The sequence below is a fragment of the Sus scrofa genome, unplaced genomic scaffold (assembly GCF_000003025.6).
Source record: "Sus scrofa isolate TJ Tabasco breed Duroc unplaced genomic scaffold, Sscrofa11.1 Contig858, whole genome shotgun sequence".
Classification (NCBI taxonomy): domain Eukaryota; kingdom Metazoa; phylum Chordata; class Mammalia; order Artiodactyla; family Suidae; genus Sus; species Sus scrofa.
The window spans coordinates 1-24,266 of record NW_018085331.1 but is presented as its reverse complement, the minus strand read 5'-3'; the positions used below and the strand labels follow the sequence as shown (position 1 = coordinate 24,266).

General features: G+C 48.5%; 1 protein-coding gene across 1 annotated transcript in view; it reads left to right on the top strand.

The window, feature by feature from the left end:
- LOC110259119 (stabilin-2-like) overlaps window positions 1–21,835 on the top strand; it is a 40,412-nt gene extending 18,577 nt beyond the window's left edge. The window contains exons 9-15 of the mRNA XM_021082428.1: window positions 369–425; window positions 578–703; window positions 13,383–13,436; window positions 14,002–14,082; window positions 16,190–16,342; window positions 17,938–18,000; window positions 21,755–21,835. Of these exons, the coding sequence (XP_020938087.1) occupies window positions 369–425; window positions 578–703; window positions 13,383–13,436; window positions 14,002–14,082; window positions 16,190–16,342; window positions 17,938–18,000; window positions 21,755–21,835 (615 nt within the window). The remainder of the gene's footprint in view (window positions 1–368; window positions 426–577; window positions 704–13,382; window positions 13,437–14,001; window positions 14,083–16,189; window positions 16,343–17,937; window positions 18,001–21,754) is intronic.
- The last annotated feature ends 2,431 nt before the right edge of the window (window positions 21,836–24,266 follow it).

The window sequence follows — 24,266 nt, the reverse complement described above, 5'->3', positions numbered from 1 at the left end:
CAGGTGTAGGAAAGGTGTTTATTTTGTGACCTATTTTACAGCCGCATCTGACAACTCAGACAAGTAAAGTGATCAGCTGTCACGAAAATTGATCCTTTGTGCTTTACGGAGGGGAGGGCAGTCCTTGCTACAAGAACATGCATTCTCTCTGATTTATTTGATGCTAGCCAAAGTCTCCTTCATGCAGATCCAAACTACTGTTTAAATGACGGTGAAAAACACTTCTGTAATGTGTGGTGCTTGACCAGGTGCTTTTATAGCTGTCCACACTCGCATGTCAACTCAGTCATCAGTCTTTTCATGTGAAAGCATCTGTTTCCTAAACCCCTTTTTTTAAACCAAATTTTAATCAAAATGTCTCTTCTTAGCAAACTATAATGACAATGCTACAACCAAGATACAGCAAGTTCAGATCTTTGTTAGAGGTATGTGCTTTTCATGAAATTCTAGATAGTGTTTTATGTCCAGTCCTTTGTAAAATTAGCAGGGGTATCAATTATACGTACTTGCTGAGGAATTACTTTGGAGTCTGTCTGAGTATAGGTAACAGATATCAATGTTCATTTCTCAAATGCAGGAAACTAACATGGGACATGCTTTAGATGAGGATGGAGTTGGTGGACCATACACCATTTTTGTTCCAAGTAATGAAGCATTGAATAACATGAAGGATGGCGCCCTTGATTATCTCCTTTCTTCAGAGGTATTGTATCATTGTATCCTTCTTACTCTAACAGTGGCATGGCAGCACCACTGCTTCAGCCTGTGTCCATACTGGCTTTGTCTAAATTAGAGATGACAAATAAGCAGCACATGTATCACCGCCTACCCTTGAGCAACCAAGGCAGACATCATTAATCAATCACAGTACTCTGTAACTAAGCCTAGATGTGACTTCAATCTCTTTAGTAGAGTTCAAAGTAGCTATAAGGCCAGTCAGACTGAGCACAGGCCGTAAAGTCTATTTGCCACCCCAGGTCTAAATGGTTGCTTTGATTTGTCCTGGCTCTTCTAATATTTCTCAATAGCAAAGTCATAATTTTAAATTCCATACAACTCTGGAAAACACCTAGAAAATTAAGTCTAATGTAGGGCTTTCTGGGCCAGGTCTATGCTAACTTTGAAAGGAGTAAATGTTATTTCCAGGCGATAGAGAGCTGTGACTTTCAGTTCCCTCCACCCTAACCATCCCTTTGTCACTTCTCTTACATCCTCCTAAGAAAGAAGAATTTTTACTCATTCACATTAGGGTATCAATGACTAAAACAGTTTAATGTGTTTCCTCTCCCAGAAATAAAAGCCTTACACTGAAAAGAAGGATAGGCAATTATGGAAATTCTTTTCATTAGCCTGTCAAATGGTGGAATTACAGGAAGGGCCACAAGCATTCCCCCAGTGCCCTGAGGTCATGCCACCATCTGGCCAGTGGGGCAGAACTGCCTGTGAGTGATGCTCAACCTTTAATAGGCTTACGAATTACCATGAAGGAGTTCCTGTTGTGACTCAGTGGGTTAAGAACCTGACATAGTGTCCATGAGGATGTGGGATCAACTCCTGGCCTCACTCAGGGGGTTGCTGAAAACTGCGGTATAGGTCACAGATGCGGCTTGGATCCCGTGTTGCTGTGGCTGTGATGTAGGCCAGCAACTGTAGCTCTGATATCAGCTCCTGAAAGGCCAGTAAAAGAACAATCCCCCTCGTCCGGGCTCGGAAGAGGCGACACCCCAAATCACTCACAAGAAGCGGTCTTGATGCAAACAGCAAGAGGATTTTTATTCCAAGCGCGCTGGGGCCCACAGTCGTACACCACGCAGGGGTAGAGGACTGCGGCCCCGAGTGCGGAATCGGGACAGCTTTTATGGGGTTCACAACAAAGCCTGTGCGTCACAAACCAATCATTTTAAAATATCGAGAGCCCGCGCTCCATGGACCAATCATTTTAAAATATCGAGAGCCCGCGCTCCGTGGACCAATCATTTTAAAATAGCTCCGGAGGTCCGCATCTGCGTGGGCTCCTGGGCAGAGTGACAGATTGCAGTTGAGATAGGTCACTAGGGCTGTCAATGTGTAATCAATTCTTCTATGGTGCCAGTCAGTTTTACAGAATCCAGATAAGCGATTAGTCAACTCATTTCCTGTTATCTTACTTAGGCCAGGATAGCAGGCCCTGGAACAATAGGAAGTGTGACCTTCTACCTATTTACTGGCAGCCAGCAGGGTCTGGAATTCGGGGGCATTTAGAGCTTTTTATTAACTTCCTGGGTTCTGGGAGGGTTAGGTTGCATTTTCATCCTTTCATTCCCCACTTCTTGTCTTGTTAATAGTTCTAATCTTAGAACTGGGAAGGCTAGAGGTCAGTTTCTCCTTGGCTCAGAAGGCCTTGGTACTGTTGCCTAAGTACCATGATCTGGACTGCACTCACTCGTTCTCTAACAAAGGCAACAAACCTATTAATTAAGCAAGGCCCAACTGTAAGTAACAGGAGCAGGACTACTAGGGGCCCCGTCAGAGCAGAAAGCAGGGTGGTCATCCAAGGAGACCTGTTGAACCATCCTTCAAACCACCCCTGGTCAGCCTCTCTTTCCCTTCGACGCCTCTCTAACCTTTCTCTAAGCTTGCTCATGGAGTCTCTGATGGCTCCTGAGTGATCTACATAGAAGCAACATTCTTCTTTTAAGGCTGCACATAACCCACCTTCTCTTAGAAACAGCAGATCTAATCCCCTCCGGTTCTGTAGAACCACTTCAGACAAAGAAGTCAGGGACTCTTCTAGGTTGCTAACAGACTCCTCTAAGGCTCGGAGATCTTCTGTCATGGCCGCATGTAGCTCACCAAGTCCTTTCTCTAGCTGCTGTGGTCCTGTGATCAGGGCAGCTGTCCCTGTTCCTACGCCAACGGCCGTCCCTAATCCGAGCATTACAGCTAGGGTAAGGGATACGGGTTCTCTTTTTGGTCGGTTATACCGATAGTCATATTCATCAAGGACCACTTCCTCAGGATGGTAGTACACTCGGGGGACGATTTGGACCATGACACAGAAATCTTTGGATTGGTTGAAGACTGAGGTGGAAACACAGGGGGTTAACCCAGTATTGCATGCCCACCACCTGTTATAACCAGGTACTAAATACTGATTTTCTGAGGCCTGCTCATAAACCACAGTACTATAGCAAAGGTGTTGGTGGGATGGGGGAGCTTTTCCTATGCATGTCCCCTTCCCGGAAACTTCAGTGAGGGTAAGCTTATTTCGGGACCCCCATGTACATTGATTTCTATGCTCTTTGGTCACATTGAATTTTCCTTCTTTAGCCATCCCCTCATAATAAGGAGGCCCTGAGGATAGACAAAGCCAACAAGAAGAAGTGGCATCAGGGTCGGTGGAGTTGATGGCTTGGAAAGCTCCCTGGATGAGACTGAAGAGTCTCTGTCCTGTCTTAACAGGAACACCTGGGGAGTTTCTAGGCGTGTTGGTAGGAATCAATCCAGTGGTACTGTTGCTAGGCGGCTGTGTTATGTCAGGCCGCAGCGAGGTTAATTGGGGCACCGGCAAGTTATGCGGTGGCTCCAGGGCCGGGGGCCCCTGTTCAGCCAGTACTTTATCGGGTCCCACTGCCACAGGGGGTTCTGTCCCCGTCTCTATCCTAAGGCGAATGGTTAAAGTGGACCCTGCTCCCCCGCCATATTTATAAAAAACTATTCCCCAGCTCATACCATTTATCCACTTTTGAATATTTTCCTGTTTTCCTTTTTCAGTGAAACTTATCTTTAGATAATCTAAGTCTGATGGGGAGCAGCTCTTATCTTTATATAGTTTCATCACTTTGTACTTGCCCGGGCCGGAATTGACAAAGGAGAATTTTACCCGGTCCTGGAGAGAGATCGGCCATTTCCAGTCTCCATCGTTGGAGGTGACGCAGCTCCATCTCCTACAGAAGGATTCCCCAGAACCCCCACAGTATTTCTCTTTCTCTGTGCCTGGGCAGCAATAGAACCCATAACTACGGACTAGGTTGGGAGGTGTGCTTTTAACAGCGGGGTTAATCAATCGGAGGCAGAAATGCAGTTCAGGCCACCAGGTGCCTCTAGGAGCAACACCTCGAGTGCTATTTACAGTGACACCCGTATCAGGGTCAATAATCAGCCAGGTAAGGGATAAAGGTCTATGGGGGTTCGAGCTGTCTATAAGGCGTTTACTACTGGCCTGGGGAGTTATTGTTAGAGTAAGGAACCAGGCGATGGAGGCGAAGCTTAAGGGGATTCTCAGTCTTTTCGGCTCTCCACCCCGAGTCGGGAGGTGGTGCCAGCTTAACGTGGGATGCATGGATCCAGGTGGAGATTCCTTCGACTTTCACAGCCGTTGGTGTGGTCAAAAGTACGAGATAAGGGCCCTTCCACCGAGTCTCGAGGTTTCCTGCATGGTGGCGTCTAACATAGACTGAATCTCCCACTTGGAAGCGATGTGGAACTTGCAAGTCTCCTTCTCCTGAGTAGGCCTCCCGGAGCTGCTTCCACGCTCGTTGCCTCACCCACTCGAGCGCCTTGAGCCTAGAGAACAAAGGCTGGGAAAGCAGCACATCAGCACTATGTACAGAAGCAATTTCTACCAACGGGGGGGGTCCCCCGTAGAGCAATTCATAGGGGGTCAGCCCAAACTGTCCAGGGGTGTTCCTAACCCTAAAAAGCACAAAGGGCAGGAGAGCTATCCAATCATTAATGCCAGTCTCTGTGGTCAATTTGGTAAGGGTCTCTTTAATGGTTCTATTCATCCTCTCTACCTGTCCTGAGCTTTGGGGTCTGTATGCACAATGCAGTTTCCAATCAATCCCCAATATCTTGGCCAGTCCCTGACTTACCTGGGCAACAAAAGCTGGACCATTGTCTGACCCGATTACCTTAGGTATTCCAAATCTCGGAAAAATTTCCTCCAGTATTTTTTTAGCCACCACGGTTGAAGTCTCTTTCTTAGTAGGATAAGCCTCTACCCATCCTGAAAAGGTGTCTACAAAAACCAATAGATATTTGTTTCCGTATTTAGCCGGCTTTACCTCAGTGAAGTCCACTTCCCAGTGAGCGCCTGGGTGGCTTCCCCTTAGTCTCTTTCCTGGAGGTATTCTGGAAGGATTAGCATTAACCAGCTGGCAGGGCACACAATGTTTGACCACCGAGTCAGCCACTCCTGGTAGCCTCAGAACATGATAAGGGGATGTTCTGACCAACTGCTGCAGGTGTTTAGTTCCTAGGTGGGTGAGACGATGTATCTGTTGGACATATTCTAACCCTTCTTTGTGGGGCAGGATTTCCTTCCCATATGAGGTATAGCAGGTCCCCTCCGGAGTCTCAGAGAACTGGTCTATCTTTTTTATCTCTTGCCAGTCTTCTAGGGTGTACTGTCGTCTGGGTTCTGGGGCTTTGGGCGTTTCTATTATAGGCAGAAGGTTAACAGCCTGGGCTGCCTGCTTGGCAACCCGGTCAGCCATCTGGTTCCCTCTAGATATGAGATCTTTGGCTTTCTGATGTCCAGGACAGTGTATAATAGCTAGCCTTTTTGGCAAATGTAAGGCTTCTAATAGGCTTAGAATTTCCTCTTTGTTCTTTATTTCCCTCCCTGCTGAGGTAAGCAACCCCCTTTGTTTATAGATGGCCCCGTGTACGTGTGCAGTCGCAAAGGCATACCTGCTGTCCGTATAAATGTTTATGGATTTCCCTTCGGCCAGCCGCAAAGCTTGCGTGAGGGCCATGAGCTCAGCCTTTTGCGCTGAAGTTCCTTCCGGCAGGCTGCTGGCCCAGATCGTGCGGGTCCCGTCCACCACTGCCGCCCCAGCCATCCTCTTACCTTCCACCACATAGCTGCTTCCGTCAGTGAACCAGGTTAGCACTTCTCCAGTCAGCGGTATGTCTGTAAGGTCCTTGCGGACCCCAGTCTCCTCAATCAATAGTTGATGGCAATCATGAGTCACTGGTTCATCAGTCTCTTCAGGCAGAAGAGTGGCAGGGTTGAGAGCGGCTGGTGGAGCGAAAGTGACCCTCTCTGTGAGAAGCAGGCTTTGATAGTGGGTCATGCGGGCGTTGGTCATCCATCGGTCTGGGGGCTGCCGAACGATGTTCTCCAATGCATGGGGGGCTATTACAGTTATATTCTGTCCCAAAGTCAATTTGTCAGCGTCCTTGACCAGTATGGCCACAGCTGCGATAGCCTTCAGGCATACGGGCCAACCACTGGCTACAGGATCAAGCTTCTTTGACAGGTAGGCAACAGGTCTCCTCCATGGTCCTAGGGTTTGGGTTAAAACTCCTCGGGCTACTCCCTTACGCTCATCCACATAAAGGGTAAAGGGTTTAGTTACGTCAGGGAGGGCCAGAGCAGGTGCGCTCAGCAGGGCCTTTTTGATAGCATCAAATGCCTTCTGGTGCTCAGGAGCCCAGGAGAATTCCCCTTTTTCTTTGGTTAGCGGGTAGAGTGGGGCTGCTAAGGTCGCAAACCCCGGGATCCACAGTCTGCAAAATCCAGCTGTCCCCAAAAACTCTCTCACTTGTTTGGCTGTGGTTGGGGCCGGTATCTGGACTACAGTTTTCTTCCGTGCCTCCGTCAGCCATCGCTGCCCGCCCCGCAAACTGTACCCCAAGTATGTTACCTCTCTCCTGCAAATCTGGGCCTTCTTAGCAGAGGCTCTGTAGCCTAGGTCAGACAATTCCAGCAGTAGTGCCTTCGTACCTTCTAAGCAGTCCTGTTTGGTGGCTCCCGCCAGAAGCAGGTCATCCACGTACTGGAGGAGGGTCACCTGAGGGTGTTGGATCCTGAAGTTGGCCAGGTCCCTGTGTAGGGCTTCGTCAAAGATGGTCGGGGAGTTCTTGAACCCTTGGGGCAGTCGGGTCCAGGTGAGCTGCCCGGTTCTTCCCGTACCTGGATCTCTCCATTCGAAGGCAAAAAGTGGTTGGCTAGTGGGGTGTAATCTCAGGCAGAAGAAGGCATCTTTTAAGTCCAATACTGTGTACCAGTTCCGTTCAGGCGGGAGGGCGCTCAAGAGGTTATAAGGGTTCGGGACCGTTGGGTGTATGTCCTGCACCCTTTTATTGACCTCTCTCAAGTCCTGTACTGGTCGATAATCATTGGTCCCAGGCTTCCTAACCGGTAGCAGGGGAGTATTCCAAGGGGATTGGACAGGAACTAGGATGCCCTGTTGGATTAATCTTTGAACATGCGGCCAAATTCCTTCTCGAGCCTCTCTACTCAAGGGGTACTGTCTGACTGATACTGGTGTAGCACTGGCCTTCAGTTGAATAACCTGTGGGGGAACTTGCTTTGCCAAACCCATCCCTGCGGTTTCTGCCCAGGCTTGGGGAAACTGCTCCAACCAGGACTGTATATCTTGATCAGGCTTTACTTGGGGAGAATATAGTCGATATTCATCATCTAATTGGAGGGTCAACACAGTGATGGGTTTGTTATTCACAGACACTTCTGGTCTTCCTTGTTCAAAAGAAATTTGAGCTCCCATCTTGGTCAGTAAGTCTCTACCTAGAAGGGGTACTGGGCACTCAGGGATGACCAGAAACGAGTGGGTTACCCGTCCCACTCCCAAGTCAACGGTTCTTCGGGTAGTCCATGGATACTGCCGTTGCCCTGTGGCACCCATCACCCAGGATTTTTTTTCTTTTAGTTTTCCTAATGGTTGTAGCAGCACTGAATGCTCCGCTCCGGTATCAACCAGGAACTCAACTGGTTGCCCCTCCACCTTCAAAGTTACCCTGGGCTCGGGGAGGGGGTCCGAACCCCGTCTCCCCTAATCTTTATCTTCTTCTAGAGCTAGGACCTTCGGTCCTTTGTTTCCCTTCTTGGGGCAGTTCCTTGCCCAGTGTCCTTTTTCTTTACAATACGCACACTGGTCCTTGTCGAGTGGGGTCCTATTGCCCAGGTTCCCTGACTGTCTAGGGCCTGACCTAATTTTCCTAAAATCTCTCTCTCTCTCCCTGCTGCTCTTCCCTTCAACCACTGCGGCCAAGATCTTAGTCAAATTCTTCTCTTGCCGTCTATCACGTCTTTCCTCCCTTTCTTCTCTCTCCTTTTCTTTTCTCTGTTCCTTCTCCTCTTCTGTCTCCCTTCTGTAATACACCTTCTCTGCCTCTCTCACTAGATCACGTAACTCAGCCTCCTGTAACCCTTCCAGTCTCTGAAGTTTCTTTCTGATATCCAGAGCCGACTGCCCAATGAAGGCCAGGGCCACTGAGGCTTTCTGGGCCTCTGAGGTAGGATCAAAAGGGGTGAACCGCCTGAAGGCTTCCATGAGCCTCTCAAGAAATACCGAGGGAGGTTCGTTCGGTCCCTGCATCACCTCTCTTACCTTAGCCAAATTAGTGGGCCGTCTTGAGGCGCCCCGGAGACCCGCCACCAGAGCCTGGCGATAGATTTTCAAGCTCTCCCTACCTTCAGCCGTGTTGTAGTCCCAACCGGGGCGAGTCAAGGGAAATCCCATGTCAATCTCATTTTGCAACTGCGTGGGTCGCCCGTCGGCCCCAGGAACATTTTTTCTAGCCTCTAACAGAATTCTCTCTCGCTCCTCGGTTGTGAAGAGTGTCTGCAGCAGCTGTTGACAATCATCCCAAGTAGGCTGGTGAGAGAACATAAGGGACTCCACCAACCCCGTGAGGCGTTGGGGATCCTCCGAGAAAGGGGGATGGTTAGTTTTCCAATTATAGAGATCTGCAGAAGAAAAGGGCCAATACTGGAGGGGCTGCAATTGGCCCCCTGGCATGGGAGGGCCATAGGTGCGCAGCGGTAATATCGCGATCTCGTCTGTCCGCTCCGGGGTGGCGCCTCTCCGGCTCCGAGTCCCGGCAGCAGGTCCCTCCACCACCGGAGCTCCAGGAGGGGCAGAGGGTCCCCTCACAGCACCCTGTGCTGGATAAGGGGGTGGGGGAACAGGTTGGGGTTCCGGCCAAGTCGGCGGCTCCTCGATCTCGGGGTAGATACGAGGAGAGGGCTCGACTTTTTCGGCCGAGTGTTTGTTTTTCTCTCCAAGAGCCAGGATTCGGGGACCTGGCTTTCTTGGTTTATTTAGCCATGGTTTAACCCATGGCGGAGGATCTTCTGCCAAATCTTGCCACGTAAGGATATAGGGCTCCTGATCAGGATGAGAGCCGGGTCCAGTCTGAAAAATGATTGCCTTAACAGCCAGGATAATTTCAGAATTAAAGGTCCCCTCTGATGGCCATCCAACATCGAATGTTGGCCATTCAGAGGCACAGAAAGTCTGCCAAGGTCCCTTCTTAACCTGAACTGACAAATTATGAGCCCTGGATCTAACTTCAGTCCAATGGTCGAGAGTCAAACTAAGGGGGGTAGTCACTGTCTGTCCCATATTAAAACTGTAGACAAGGACGCACAAGACAAAGACACACGAAACAGAAACCAACAGATCCAGACACACGCGACCCGTCCGCGTCTTCCACAAGCAGGCAAAAGAGTCGGACGGCCGCGGAGGGGGAAGCTTTCGCTTCAACAACAGAACTCGGTCCTCTGACCGACAGTAGGAGACCACCAGGCGTCCCTGGCTCTCCCCACCTCCCGGGGCGTCCCCCAGGGTGGCAGCCTGTGATCCTCCTAGCACGTCTGCTGATCACAGTCCTCCAGTCCTTACGGTCTGAGAGGACAGCTGCAAACCGAAAGCGCGCATCACCGAAAACAGACACTCAGAACAGAGACGCCGGCCGACACACACACACGTTCCAAAGGGGATCCCTTTACCTCCAAGTCGGTTCTCGGGTGTAAGGGGTGGTCGCAGGATTTCCCGGCCAACGCACCAAATGAAAGGCCAGTAAAAGAACAATCCCCCTCGTCCGGGCTCGGAAGAGGCGACACCCCAAATCACTCACAAGAAGCGGTCTTGATGCAAACAGCAAGAGGATTTTTATTCCAAGCGCGCTGGGGCCCACAGTCGTACACCACGCAGGGGTAGAGGACTGCGGCCCCGAGTGCGGAATCGGGACAGCTTTTATGGGGTTCACAACAAAGCCTGTGCGTCACAAACCAATCATTTTAAAATATCGAGAGCCCGCGCTCCATGGACCAATCATTTTAAAATATCGAGAGCCCGCGCTCCGTGGACCAATCATTTTAAAATAGCTCCGGAGGTCCGCATCTGCGTGGGCTCCTGGGCAGAGTGACAGATTGCAGTTGAGATAGGTCACTAGGGCTGTCAATGTGTAATCAATTCTTCTATGGTGCCAGTCAGTTTTACAGAATCCAGATAAGCGATTAGTCAACTCATTTCCTGTTATCTTACTTAGGCCAGGATAGCAGGCCCTGGAACAATAGGAAGTGTGACCTTCTACCTATTTACTGGCAGCCAGCAGGGTCTGGAATTCGGGGGCATTTAGAGCTTTTTATTAACTTCCTGGGTTCTGGGAGGGTTAGGTTGCATTTTCATCCTTTCACTCCTACCTTGGGAACCTCCTTATGCCCCAGATGCAGCCATTAAAAAAAAAAAAAAAGAAAAAAAGAAAAAAAAATTACACATGAAGCTTGTTAAATAGGAGATTCCAGAAGTTCATCCCAAGCATTCTGGTTTAATGGCACTGAAACGTGGCCCAGAAATTGACATTCTGTTAAGCACTGACTTTTTGTCTCTTTGCCTTTTCTAGGGTCTCTCTCGCAGCACATGGAGGTTCCCAGGCTAGGGGTCCAATTGAAGCTGTAGATGCTGGCCTACACCACAGCCACAGCAGTGTGGGATCTGAGCTGCATCTGCGACCTACACCACAGCTCATGGCAATGCCAGATCCTTAACCCACTGAGCGAGGCCAGGGATCAAACCCACAACCTCATGGTCCCTAGTTGGATTCGTTAACCACTGAGCCACGACGGGAACTCCAGCACTGACTTTCTAACTCAGGTCCCCGAAGTTGCACTGTTCTCAGCACTTGCAAACTTGTTGCCTGGGTGACTTAGAGGTTCACATGGATACATCCCCTTTCTAGAATGTTTTCAGGCACTTACAAGGATATCTTGCAGTACAGAATGTTTATCAAGGAGATAAATCAGAAGGTAATCCCTTACATTACAGACAGTGTTAAACATATTGAAAGATTTACTACAGGTTTCCATTTAAAAAGCCGGATTTCCCAATGCCTTTAATATAGGATGTCATTTTTAAAATGTGATTCACACTCAGGTTTCCTGAAACCTAGCTATTGTAGAAAAATATTATTTCTTTAGAACTCACACTCATATTTAATATTAAAGCCAAAGAAGTCATACTGCTCCCCTGGGAAATTAATAAAATTCTGAGGTTATGTGGCTTCTCTGAATGCATCACTTCAAACTTGATACAGATTTCTAAGAATAATAATAAAGGTATTCTCAGACACCTAATCAGATGCACTTAAAACCTTTTAACTAGAATAGGAAAAAATCAACCTCCCTACTTAGCTGCCAAGTACCTTTGCTCAGAACTTCTCTCTGGAGTTCCCTTGCGGCACAGCAAGTTACGGATCCAGTGTTGTCATTGCAGCAGCTCAGGTTTCCGCTGTGGCACAGGTTCAGTCCCTGGCCAGGGAACTTGCACATGCGCAAGCTCCTCTCTCCTTGTAACTCCTTCCAGTAGTGACTGGAGCTGGCTCACTAAGAGCCACCCTCAGGAGTAGATTGTATCTCTTCCCAGCTCCATTCAGTGAGATCACATTGGTAGCTTGAAATCAACCTGCGGTGAGAATATTGACACCCTGGAAATTGGTCAGCTCTGTAATCCAGGGCTGTTTTTTCCCCTCCCATAGACCTGACTGACCAGCGCACTGCAGCTCCTGGCTCTCAATTTCATGTCTCTCAAAGGCAGTATCTTTCTGCTCACAAACAATATAATATGTCCCTTCTCTTTATCCTGAGTCTAAAATGGGTTTTCTACTTCAGTTTCTAGGTGAGGAATAGAACAGTCATTTCTACCACTTTCTCTGGTCCAGAGCTAAAATTTCTCAACCTGTGGGAAGCTCCTTCTCTCTCCTCATCTCAGAAGCATCCTTTAGCTTTATCCTTAGGGAGGAACCTCAGCTTAGACACTAAGATCCCCATCAGTTATGCCAAAGAAATGAAAAATAAACTGGTTTCATCACAGGAATGGTTTCTAGGTCTCCTCTGAGAATGCCATTTCCAGTGTATTGTTCTGCTTCTCCCTGAAACAGTCTCATTCCCGAGCCATCCCACCCCTGCAGAGACCATGGCTACTGATTATATGCCCCAGTCTATGACTACATCATCAAACTAGATAGAAATAAAAGGAAGCAGGAGGCCAGCCCTTGCCAGTTCACAAAGGCCTTGCAAGTAAAATGGGACAAAAGTGAATTTACGGAGTTCTAAGTCTTAGTCAGATTTTGGAAGAAAACTCCCTGTCTCTGGCATCAAAAGGCTTGGGTTTTGTTATTGTTTGTTTTCACCCAAGACAGCATATAGGAAGTGAGCGTCCTCCGGAGGGAAAGAACACCAGAGGGCTCTTCAGCAGAGCGTGTACGCATACCCTGCTGATTCGAGCCGCACTGGACTAAACTCTTGAGTCATGGCCCCTCGCCAGCTAAGGCACATGCAGTGGTGAAGGGATGCTGATCAACTTTGCCCCTTTAATTCTCCTGTTTCTTGTAAGAAAGGACCCAACACCAATTAATTCTTGAGGCTTTAGAAGGGGATTATCCAGTTGATTAAGTCTTTCCCATAGAATCAGAGGGCTGGATGGCGTCTCTGTCAACTCCATTATTTTGCAGACTAGAGGTGCTTAGGTGGCTTGCTCAAGGTCACACAGAAGCAGAACCAGAATTACACTCAGGATCCTGAGGTCTAACTCATTGCCCTTCCCAACGCACTTCCACTCCCCCTTTTAATTTATCAGCACAAACGCTGATGTAGTTCCTGCCATGTGCCCCATACTATGCTGGCTGGGGACACAGTGATGAGTAAGCCAGACAGATCCAGTCCCTGCCTTCCAGGAGTTTTTAGGAGCTCCTGGTCTTTGGTCTGTCATTTTCCAGCTGTCCCCATTTTTCCCCACTCCTCATGCCACTGAACATCCAAGTTTATGATGGCTTTGCTTCTGCCTCCACATCCTCACTTCTGGGTACCATAACGTAGTTATAAGGGGAAGTTAAGACACAGAGGCTGCTTTGCTCAAGGTCTCCTAATAATAGAACTAAAGGTACAGAAAGCATCTCTTCCAGGGCTGGCCAACAGGTGGTCAACTTCAACATTCTTATTGGTAACCCGCCTTGCACATAATGCTATTGACTTATAGATGTAGTGGCCTAATTTTCTTGACTAAGTGTCCAAAGTCATTTGAGGAAGTATGCAAAAGAGATAAATCTGTGTTTTCCTCAGTGACCAAGGAAGTATTTTGATTTGTTTGCAGGGATCTCGGAAGCTTCTGGAACTTGTCAGATACCACATTGTCCCATTTACACAGGTCAGTTCCATCTTCCTTCCCTAATTTTCCCTACTATCAAGATATCTAACCTTAAATTCCAGTATTTTAGTGCTAGAGAACATGTAACAGTTGTTCTTCACCTGCAGCTCTGAGCACATGCTTAGCAGTGAAGAGTGAGCCCATTATCAAAGAAACCGTCCAAGCCACAAAAAATCATGTCAAAATTGAAGTTTCCGTCATGGCTCAGTGGTTAACGAATCTGACTAGGAACCATGAGGCTGCAGGTTTGATCCCTGGCCTCGCTCAGTGGGTTAAGGATCTGGCATTGCCATGAACTGTGGTGTAGGTCACAGACGTGGCTTGAATCCTGCGTTGCTGTGGCTGTGGCGTAGGCTGGTGGCTATAGCTCCGATTGGACCTCTAGCCTGGAACCTCCATGTGCTGCAGGAGCAGGCCTAGAAATGGCAGAAAGACCAAAAAAAAAAAAAAAAAATCATGTCAAAATTCCCATCATTTATTTCATAAGATTCCAAGCTCCTTTTTCTGGTGACACCTTTGGGTGCTGCTCTTGATGTCTCTGTCCATTGTTCTCTTATCCTTGCAGCTGGAAGTGGCCACCCTCATTTCGACCCCTCACATTAGGAGCATGGCCAACCAGGTCATACGCTTTAACACGACTGACAATGTAGGTGAAAACTCAACTCTGGGTGTCATGACTTGGGTGCATTTCTTCTCTGCTTGTGACTGTTCAGCGGATTTTCCTACTCGACACCAGCTCACAGGCTTAAACTCTTTGTGATTATCTCATTCACTTGTTATGTCTTCCAGCAAATATGTGCTGAGCAACTGCCTGTGTGAGTCTGAACTAGGAGCCAAGGATAAAGTAATGACAAAGATAAGCTTATATCCCAACAAGGAAAACAGACTTAAAACAGTGACCACTTAAGAACAATTATAAGTGCCACCGAGGGGGAAGTTAAGAGGGCTGTGAAAGCTCACAGCAGGAGACTGAGCAAATCAGGGGTCTAGAGATCCCAGCCAGGATGTGATGCTTTGGCCAAGCTTCAGAGGATGAGTTTGTGAACTTAGGCAGAGTTGTGTAGAAGGGAGTTCCAGGAAGACGGGCGAGCAGGTTGCAAAGGCCCTGAGGTGGGAGGGAACATGATTTACGTAAGAAACTCAAAGAAGGCAGTGTTATTCAGCTGACTCCTGAGGGCTGTGATATCAGCAGAAATCTGATTTCTGAGGCACAGAGATTAGGTCTCCTGTCGATTCACTGTTACCGGTGATAATTATGCCCTTCATCCTTTCCACACGTTTCTAATGCGTGTCAGGGATGTGCCAGACACCATTCTAGGTCCTGGCAGACCAGTGAGCAGACAGACAGAAGTCCCTAGTTGCACGAAACTTTCATTCTAGTAAATAGGACTACAGGTAATAAACAAGTCAGTAAAGTACCTCGTCTATTAGAGGGTTGTAAGTGGTAAGGCAAAAAAAAAAAAAAAAAAAAAAAAAAAAACCAGCAAAGCGAGGATGGGGAAGAGAAAGTGGGGATGGGGCTGATGTTTCAGATAAAGTGTCTAAGAATCCTCATGGGGAAGAAAGTATGAGTGCGAAGACTGACAGAAATGAGGGAACAGGCGGTGTGAATACCCAGGGCAAGGGCGTCCCGGAGGGAGGAGACGGCGGGTGCGAAGGCACAAAGCAAGGGACCTGCTGACCTGGCTGAAGAAGAGCAAGGTCCCCGTGGCCGGAGGAGAGGGAGGAAAGGAGAGAGGCAGGAGGGAGGAGGAGAAGTGGGGTCGGGTCTCACGGGGCCTAAGAACTCAGGGCAAGGGTACAGGCTTTTGCTTTGAATAAATAAAAAGCCATCAGAGGATTTCGAGGAGTGGAATGATATCAGATGTACATTTTGCAGAAACTCAGAGAAAAATGATGGTGACTGGTGGGGAGATGAGGGAGGGCGCGTGGGGGGAGGGAGAGGGAGGCACAAACTGCTGGATGTACGGGAGGCTCCAGGATATTTGCACAACATGCGGAGGATGGCCAGCATATCCCGAGAACTGTAAATGGAAAGTTACCTTTAGAAATGGTGTAAACAATTTAAAAAAAATTTTAAAGCATAATGGTGACTCAGAGCAGGGTGGTAGCAGAGACCTGGTAATAAGTGGTTGAATTCTGAAGGTAAATTGAAGGTAGACCCGTAGAACTTTCCGTTGGACAGGATGGGGGATGAAGACAGAGGAAGCCAAAGATGACTTCCGAGCTTCTGACTGAAACCACGAGAAGGATGGCATTGCAGATCTGGGGGTGGGGGGTGGAATAGAGATCAGAATTCTTTGCTAATTTGGTCGTTTTCTGCTCCCTCGCCTACAACATATGCCTGGAACTTTCCTGGGTTTGTTCACTGAGGTGTCCCCAGAGCCTAAAGCAGAGTCTCAAACAAGGCCAGTAAATGTATCTAAATGAATGGATCCCCACCTCACCACAGAGGTGAAACAAGTTGCCCAAGGTCTCCGAGCAAAGGTATTGCAGAGCTGGAATCGTTACACCTCTTCCCCAGCCTGGACCCGAGGACCACTTCTGCAGGGATATCCTTGCCTGAAGTCAGTTAAGAATTCACTCAACAGATTCCCTGCCAGCCAAGCCCTTCTGAAAGCCCTCTCCCACTCAGGGAAAAGTTCTGTGAGGTGGAAGCCTCTCTTGAGAGGTTGCCACTGTTCAGATCTGCCCCGGGGTGGCTGGTACTCCCGTGGTGTAGACAGGTGAGCAGCGTCGTTGCTTCCTTCCAGGGACAGATTCTGGCCAATGGTGTGGCAATGGAAGAAACGGAGGTGGCTGCCAAAAACGGCCGGATTTACACGCTCACCGGAGTCCTCATTCCCCCTTCCATCACCCCAGTTCTGCCCCACCGATGTGACGAGACGAAGAGAGAGATGAAACTGGTAAGGAAGCTAGGGAAATAAGTAAGGACTCAAGACAGCCCCCACAGCCAACGACTCTCCTCACAGTTCTGCAGAGAGTCCCGCCACAGGAGCCTCCTTCTGAAGGCATCTGACGGCATTTCCACCTTTGTGAAGAGGCAGGAGGGCCTGAGCTCCTAGCTCATCCAATGTGAACCAGAGTTCCTGGGGGGCTTTCCTCACTGGTAGATGCTACCCTGGAATTTTCGTTTCCTAGAGCTGCCATCACAAGTTACCATGCAACGTGGCTTAAAGCAACAACAACTTATTCTCTCACAGTTCTGGAAGCCAGATGTCCAAAATCAAGGTTTTCTGCTTCCACTGCAACAACCTGGAACAGAGCAACCCTGTATCAAGACCAGGCAGGGAGTTGGGGCTACTTGTTCTCCAGCTCCCCAAAGCAAAGAATCACTATATGGTTTGAGCTGCAACCCAAGAAATTTTGATTGTATAGAGAAAAATGCTTCCCAAGAGCTTCCTTAGAATGAATTCTTCTTCTATTATTTTCTCTGGGTTTAAAGTCAAATCAGTCTGTTCTGCAGGGTTTGGGGTGGTTTTGATTAGGTCTATTAAAATTACAAATGCATTCTCTGGAAAGTACTAAGGGCTAGTAAACAGTAGGAGCAGCTGGTATCTTCCAAAAGTCTCAGCTTTCACCAGGCTGAACCCATAGCTGCCTCTGGGCATGTAGGTTTGGTATTTAGAGGCTTAATGAATAACTCTGTACTAGTAGACTACTTAGCAGGAAACAGTTTATCCCAGTGGTTCAAATGAAGAGACTAACAAAGAAGCTACTCCAGGAGGATGGGCCGGGCTGAGGGAACGAGCACGTGTTGCCGGGGCATCCGGGGGAAGCAGTGGCAGGAAACCATCATCCCCATTGAGTCAAGGGGGCAGGGGCTGGAGTCACCTGAACCCAGTGAGAGTGGGAAGCATGGAAGGAGAGGTGTCCATCAGGAGCTGTAGGCGTGGTGCCCTAGCAAAGAGGGAGCAGGAGAGAGATGCCTTGACCTTCCTCTCGTCCTACCCACTGAGAGCCTGCTGGCGCCTCGTGCTGGCCCCAACCTGTTGGAAACTGGTGAAGGGAACCCAAGAGACCATCCTTCCAGCTTAACCTCCTGGAGTATGGAGCCCAGCAGGGATGCTCAGAGGGCCAGTCTGGGAGATTTGCAAGCACACACCCCTTTTCTTCCCCCTGAATTCAGAACCCTGGAGGAAGAAGTCCAGGAGATAGAAAGGTAGAGATTCAGTGTTCAGCCTTGTTCCTGCTAACCTAATGGGAGAACAGGGCCTTGAGTTTGTGGCCAGTGCTAATGCTTTGCCCCTGGCACAGATGGACACCTGCAGTGTCCCCTCAGGGACAGCTGCCTCTATGTAGCAGAGTCGACTGGAAGGCTGAGACCTATGGACTGTCTGACCCTGAAAGAGGATGAGGAAGGGGCTGCTCTGAGCAGACCCAGTTCCTTCTCCCCAACCCCTCCTGCCCTGACCTCACTCCTGGTGCATGAGGCTAGACGTGGTGATCAGCTGCCCCCTCACACAGGACATCTGTACTGACCTGCTCTCTTCCCTCCCAGGGCACTTGTGTGAGCTGTTCCCTGGTGTACTGGAGCAAGTGTCCTGCCGACTCCGAGCCCATGGTAAGTGGGACAGCTTCGGGGCAGCATACATCACCAATCCACCCACCACCCCACCACCCCCGGCATGGTTTCTCAGCCTTTCTGCCTTCCCTCTTGAAAGATAGTCATTCCAACTGGGGTAATAGTAGGTTAGCTCTCAGCCCACTGTATACAGGATGGTAGAAAGGCAACACCCAAGTCTGTCTTTGAGTCCTTGCTCATTTTTCAAGGTAAGTTGCTTAACCTTTTTACTTTAATTTACTTATCTGCAAGTAGTAATGATGACAGTAATAGCGGCAACAGCAGGATTAGCATAGGTAAAAGCTCCAGCACAATGCCTAAAGCAAAGAGCCACTCAGTGAAGGTTCCTTCTCTGTTGTCCTCTTAAATAAAATCCAGAGTTTTCAGGAGAAGGCAAAACTTTACCTCCCCTCGCAGGGTCTCTGATTGGGCCTAAGAATTAAGTTGACCAAAGACAAATTACCAGGAGAAAAGCTCACAGGTTTTTACATGTACAAAGGAGCTTCTTGAGGAGAATGAAGACCCACAGAAATGGCAAAACCCAAGTGCTTATACAGTAGGTTGAACAAAGACAGGTAACTGTAGAAAAGTAACTAAAACGTGAAATGTATTTCACAATTTATACCTCCAACAAATCATTATCTTGTGTTGTACATCTTAAATGTATGCAATGTTATATGTTTACCAGATCTCAGTAAAGCTGGAAAAGAAAATGAAATGTATGAGGAATTCACATTTCATATATTCTTCTAAAAGAAGAAAATTAACAGAGTCTGTACAGATTTCTCTCTGCTTCAGCTACTGTTTCTGGTGACAAGATGTTTCTTTGCTCTTAGTACAGGGAGGGCACTTTTCACACAGGATTTTATGTCCTCTTTTCAGAGAGAAAAGGGAGATCAGAGTGTTTCTTTGGTAGCTGCAATTTTTTAAGTGCCTTTAGCTCAGAATAATCCTTAGGCCAACGTGGCATATTTTGGAATAGCTACTCTGCCATTCTTCATTTGTAATTGCTCTTCCAAGCATCCTTCTAGAGAGAAATATAAGAAATATCAAGAAAATGACAATGGGGATTCCCGTCGTGGCTCAGTGGTTAATGAATCTGACTAGGAACCATGAGGTTGCGGGTTCGGTCCCTGCCCTTGCTCAGTGGGTTAAGGATCTGGCGTTGCCGTGAGCTGTGGTGTAGGTTGCAGATGTGGCTCGGATCCCGCGTTGCTGTGGCTCTGGCGTAGGCCGGTGGCTACAGCTCCAATTAGACCCCTAGCCTGGCAACCTTCACATGCTGCGAGAGCAGCCCAAAGAAATAGCAAAAAGACAAAAAAAAAAGAAAGAAAGAAAGAAAAGAAAATGACACTGGGACCATCAAAACTTCCTCAAATTTGATTGAATTCTGCACACATCTATTGGGTATTATAGAGATGGCTCAGGAGTCAAAAAGATGAATAAGGTTTTATTTTGGTTTGGTTTTGCCTTGAGAAGCTCTAATCTGGGAAGAAAAAAAAAAAAAAGTTCCCATCATGGCTCAGTGGTTAACGAATCTGACCAGGAACCATGAGGTTGTGGGTTCGATCCCTGGCCTCGCTCAGTGGGTTAAGGATCCAGCGTTGCTGTGAGCTGTGGTGTAGGTCACAGATGCAGCTCGGATCTGGCGTTGCTGTGGCTGTGGTGTAGGTTGCTGTGGCTGTGGTGTAGGCGGGGGATACACCTCCGATTCGACCCCCTAGCCTGGGAACCTCCATATGCCGTGCATGTGGCCCTAGAAAAGACAAGATGACAAATAAAAAAATAGATGGATGGATGGATGGATGGATGGATGGATGGATGGAAGGAAGGAAGGAAAGGAAGGAAGGAAAGGAAGGAACAAAGGAAGAAAGAAAAAACAGGCAGTTCCCTGGTGGTCTAGAATTCAGTGCTTTCACTGCTGTGGCCCGGGTTCCAATCCTGGTCTGGGAACTGAAATCCCACATTAAGCCACTGCACACCACAACTAAAAATAAAAGAATAAAATGGAATACAGACCATTATACAACAATCCATAATTCATATGCCAAAGTAAGTATCTGCTAGTAGCAAAAGCAAAGTTTTCTAAGATAAAATTGATGATAGAAATTTCTGCCTCTAAGTTCATCCTAAGAAAGAAGTTCCCAACCAGAAGGTTCATTCCGCACAAGAACAGTCCCTAAGAAAGGTGATGAGCTCTTTAAACCATCCTATTGCAAAGCCTTTACTAAAGAAAACATTAAAATTAAACAGGCACAGTGTTCAGAGATTATTTTGCTCCATGCAGCCATCATCGCCCTGAGTGCTGCAGGATGCTGTCACCCAGAGGATACAGAGAGGGAGGCCAGAAGGGGACACCGTGGTGACTGGGTCACAGTGCTCACTGTGTGCCAGACATTGTCCTGAGTGCTTCATGCGGCACAGCTGTGAGGGGGGCACGTTATCCTAATCAGTGTGTGATCTGGGAGCTAAGGCATGGAAACAGAAAATCCTGCACTCAAGGTCACGCGGCTGGTTACACGGCAGACCATGATCCTGCATTGCCTCAGCCCCAGGGAGAAGGAAGGGGAGAGAAAAGGAAGAAATGAGAGGCGTGGGTCAGAGCCAAGGAACCCCAAACTGCCCTCCCAGGCTTCCACGATCTATGCTTGGCTAATTATCTTGACAGCCAACAGGAGGGTTGAATGTTCCTATTCAATGACCTCAGAATTCTTTGGACAGCTAGGAAAGCAGGATTTTATTACTCCTGAAGTTTTTCATGCTCTTCTTGAGCAAGAGCCTAAGGAGAAAGGGTACCTTGATATCACCTTTTACCTACCATAAAATTTGTGCCAGGGGCTAAATGTTTAGGATGACACTTGAGATGAGCATTATATCCCATTACACTAAGCCGCTGAGGCCCAAAGAGACAGCATGATTTTCCTCTGAGATCTTAAAGTTCGTAGGTGATAAGACCCATTCCCTCCATCTGCCACCAACTGGCAAAGTTCCTTAGAGAAAGGATATAGGAGTTCCCTAGTGGCTTAGTGGATTAAGGATCTAGCCTTGTCACTGCTGTGTCTGGAGTCACTGCTGTTGTGCAGGTTTGATCGCTGACCTAGGAATTTCTGCAAGCTGTGGGAATATCCAAAAAAAAAAGAAAAGAAGGGTTTAACCCGTCTGGGCCTCAATTTTCTCTTTCATTAAAAAGGGAATGAGAAATATCCACATGGAGTTGAAGATTGATGGCCATACGGGCAATGTGTCAGCCCTAGTAGGTTCTCAATAGACGGTACTTGTCAATAATTCTGAGTGGGCACTGGAGCATCAGGAAATGGAAGGAAGTCTGCCCCCACCACCACCACTCCCAAGAGAAAACTCAGACCAACAGTATTTTTTTTTTTTTTTGGTGGATCTTTGTACAAAAGAGGGGAAAATTCTCTAATAGCTCCAAATTTTCTGTATAGGAGGAGGTTGGGGATGGCTCTTACTTGGAAGGGAGGCCAGGCCGCATCTGAGATGCGTAGGAACACGAGAGGGGACAGAAAGGTATGTGTGCCCTGAGTCATGCAGACCCAGGCGTGTGATTCTTCCAACAAGGGAACAGAGGCCTAAGGAGGGCGACTGAGCTCTGCCTGGGCCCGTGTGCGGGTGTGCCCTAGTGCTCTTTCCAGCACGGGGGAAAAAGAAGTGGATTGTTAGTTCTACAGAAGCCGAGTCATGCGCAGGCAACTTCGGCTGCAGGCTGCATGCGTTTCTCTTGGCTTTCTTCCAGACGCTCTTCAAACAAATGTGTCTACAATGGCCGAATCAGGAGCCTGAAGAATGGTGTGCCCGATACTGTATGCCACTGTGAAGGTGAGGGTGTGTGTGTGTGTGTGTGTGTGTTGTTGTGTTGGGGCCCTCCCCCAGGCACCAGACCACACTGAAGCTGGCAGGACTGGTCAGCTCTTGGACCCAAGTCTGTGCCATCACAGGTGGCCTGTGGGACTTGGCCAGGCCTTCTGCAGGGGAGTGGAGGCAGATTTCTCCATATGGCAGCCAGGTCCCCCCCCACCGGTTGTGCCCTCCATCCCCATTCCCTACCGCTCTGAATATCGAGCCGCACCCTGAACTACCCGACAGCCACCCTCTGCGGTGTCTGTGACCTGTCCCTTCCCCTGTTCCCACTAGAGTACGCAGCTTTGCCGTTCCCTCCTTCACAATGTTCTCCCAGGTTTTCTTGGGCCAATCATCTTTCAAGTCTTTATTCAATTGTCACCTCCTCTGTCACCATCCACTCACAGTGGCCTCCCAGTCTCCCCCACCTGCACCATTGATAATGGGACTTTGTTTGCCCAGTGCTTACCACTCTCTGAATTCCTCTTTTTTTAAAAAAAATTACTGTCTCCTCCCCAATGAGATAGAACATAGGCTCTGTGACCCAAGCGTGTATGTGTCTTGCTCCAAGGTGCCAGAGCCAGGTGGACCCATGGTTGGACCTTAGATGAGCGATGGCTGAACACAAGCCAGGCCATTATCAGCAAAAGAAAAAGTCGCCAGTCATGGGGGTAGGAAGACGGTACTGATTGTGATCATAATGGAAATTAAAATGTATTTCTTTGCCGCAACTGGAACTCTGCTTCGGATTCCACATTTTGTTTCTCAGATACCAAAGTGCTGCCGAAGGCTTCTACGGGCCGACTGCGTCAGTGTCAGGAGGCTTCTTGAATCCGTGCTCGGGGAATGGAGGTGATGAGGACTGGAGACTTACTTTTTGACAAATGCTGAGGTTGACCTGTGATAAGTCAAAAAATGATTTTAAATCATTAACCAAAACGATACAATGCCAGTCACTGTTCCTAGGAGTAAAAGAAATAGACATAGGTAGAAGAAAGGATTCACCATAAGGCATAGCAAAATCATGGCCCAAAAGAAAGAGAGACGTTCTCAAGGCAATTAGCACGAGCGCTATTTTATGTTGCTGGCCAGAGCTTGATCTTTACTGCCTAGGGAATTTATGATTGCAGAAAATTGGCGTACCGACTTTGGCCACAAAAAGGAAAAGGAGATCCATTGGACTACAAGAAAGTTTTAAGGAATTTATTTGCATTATTGAACATCACATCAAGTAGACCTCACCGAGGGGAAGGAACTGGGTGACACCAGTGGGATACATGGAAAGGGATCGGGTGAAGTCTAGTACATTTACCATGGAGTGGGTGTCATGCAGGCCCAGCTCACTGTGATAATGTCACTCAGTACAATCTAATCGAGTAGATGGGGGTGCTGGGGGAATTGCAGGGGGGGTGGGGAAGCAAATGCTCCTGAGGGAGAACCTGAGGCTGGAGGCGAAGTGAGCGGAGGATTGAGGGAAAGGTGACTTTATTCTGAGGTCATGGCTTATATCCGCGTACCTGATTAGCATGCTTAGAGGCTCCGTTTCACCACTGTGGCCCCCACACCCTTGATGATTCTGTAAAGTTCTGACTTGGTCAGGCCCCTGTACTGTTTGTCTACTGATACCCACAACTCCGCTTCCCTCAGGGGTCCCAAAGAATCATTTAAGCAGAATTGAATTTGAGCTAAAGAAGCAGGCAGGAAACGAAAGCACCTGGGGCTCCTGGCCGGGCTTGTGTTGTCCTAACGGCCAGGGGCCCTGCCTTTGCTCGCAGTGCGCCGACGGCCTCGATGGGAACGGGACGTGCATTTGCCAGGATGGCTTCCGAGGCTCCCAGTGTCAGTTCTGCAGACCCCAATAAATATGGACCTCAGTGTGACAAAAGTAAGTGTCGCTTCCAGAGCTGCCTTCTGCTTCTCAGCCCGGGTCCCTGCAGCACTGCGACAAGCCGCAGTACAGCCCGGGTATCGGGTGCCTCCTGGCTCGTGGGCACCTTCCTCTTCATCACAGGGATTTCTAAAGTGCTTGGGTCCCAAACGGCAGCCGGTGCCAGATTGCCGGGCCCCACTCAGAATGTCTCAGACAGGAGCCCTGGTGGCGCTCGAGGATTTGCATTTCTATCAAGTCTCCTGCTTTGCCCACACTGCTGGGCACTTTGAAAACTAGTCTTCTAGGGCTTCCCCACATATCTGAAGTGCTCGTGGGCTCCAAATTAAGGAGCAGAACAGACTCGCTCCCACCTTTCAGGCAGCCTCTTCCAACAGCTCTCCCTTTGCAGAATCTGCCACCTTGGGCTAATTACTGCACCTCTTCTAGGCCTCCGTCTCATCTATAAAATGAGGGCAAAAATGGTAACTGCCTCGTAAGGTTAGTGCAAGTTATAAAATGGAAAGCAATTTGCTTAGAA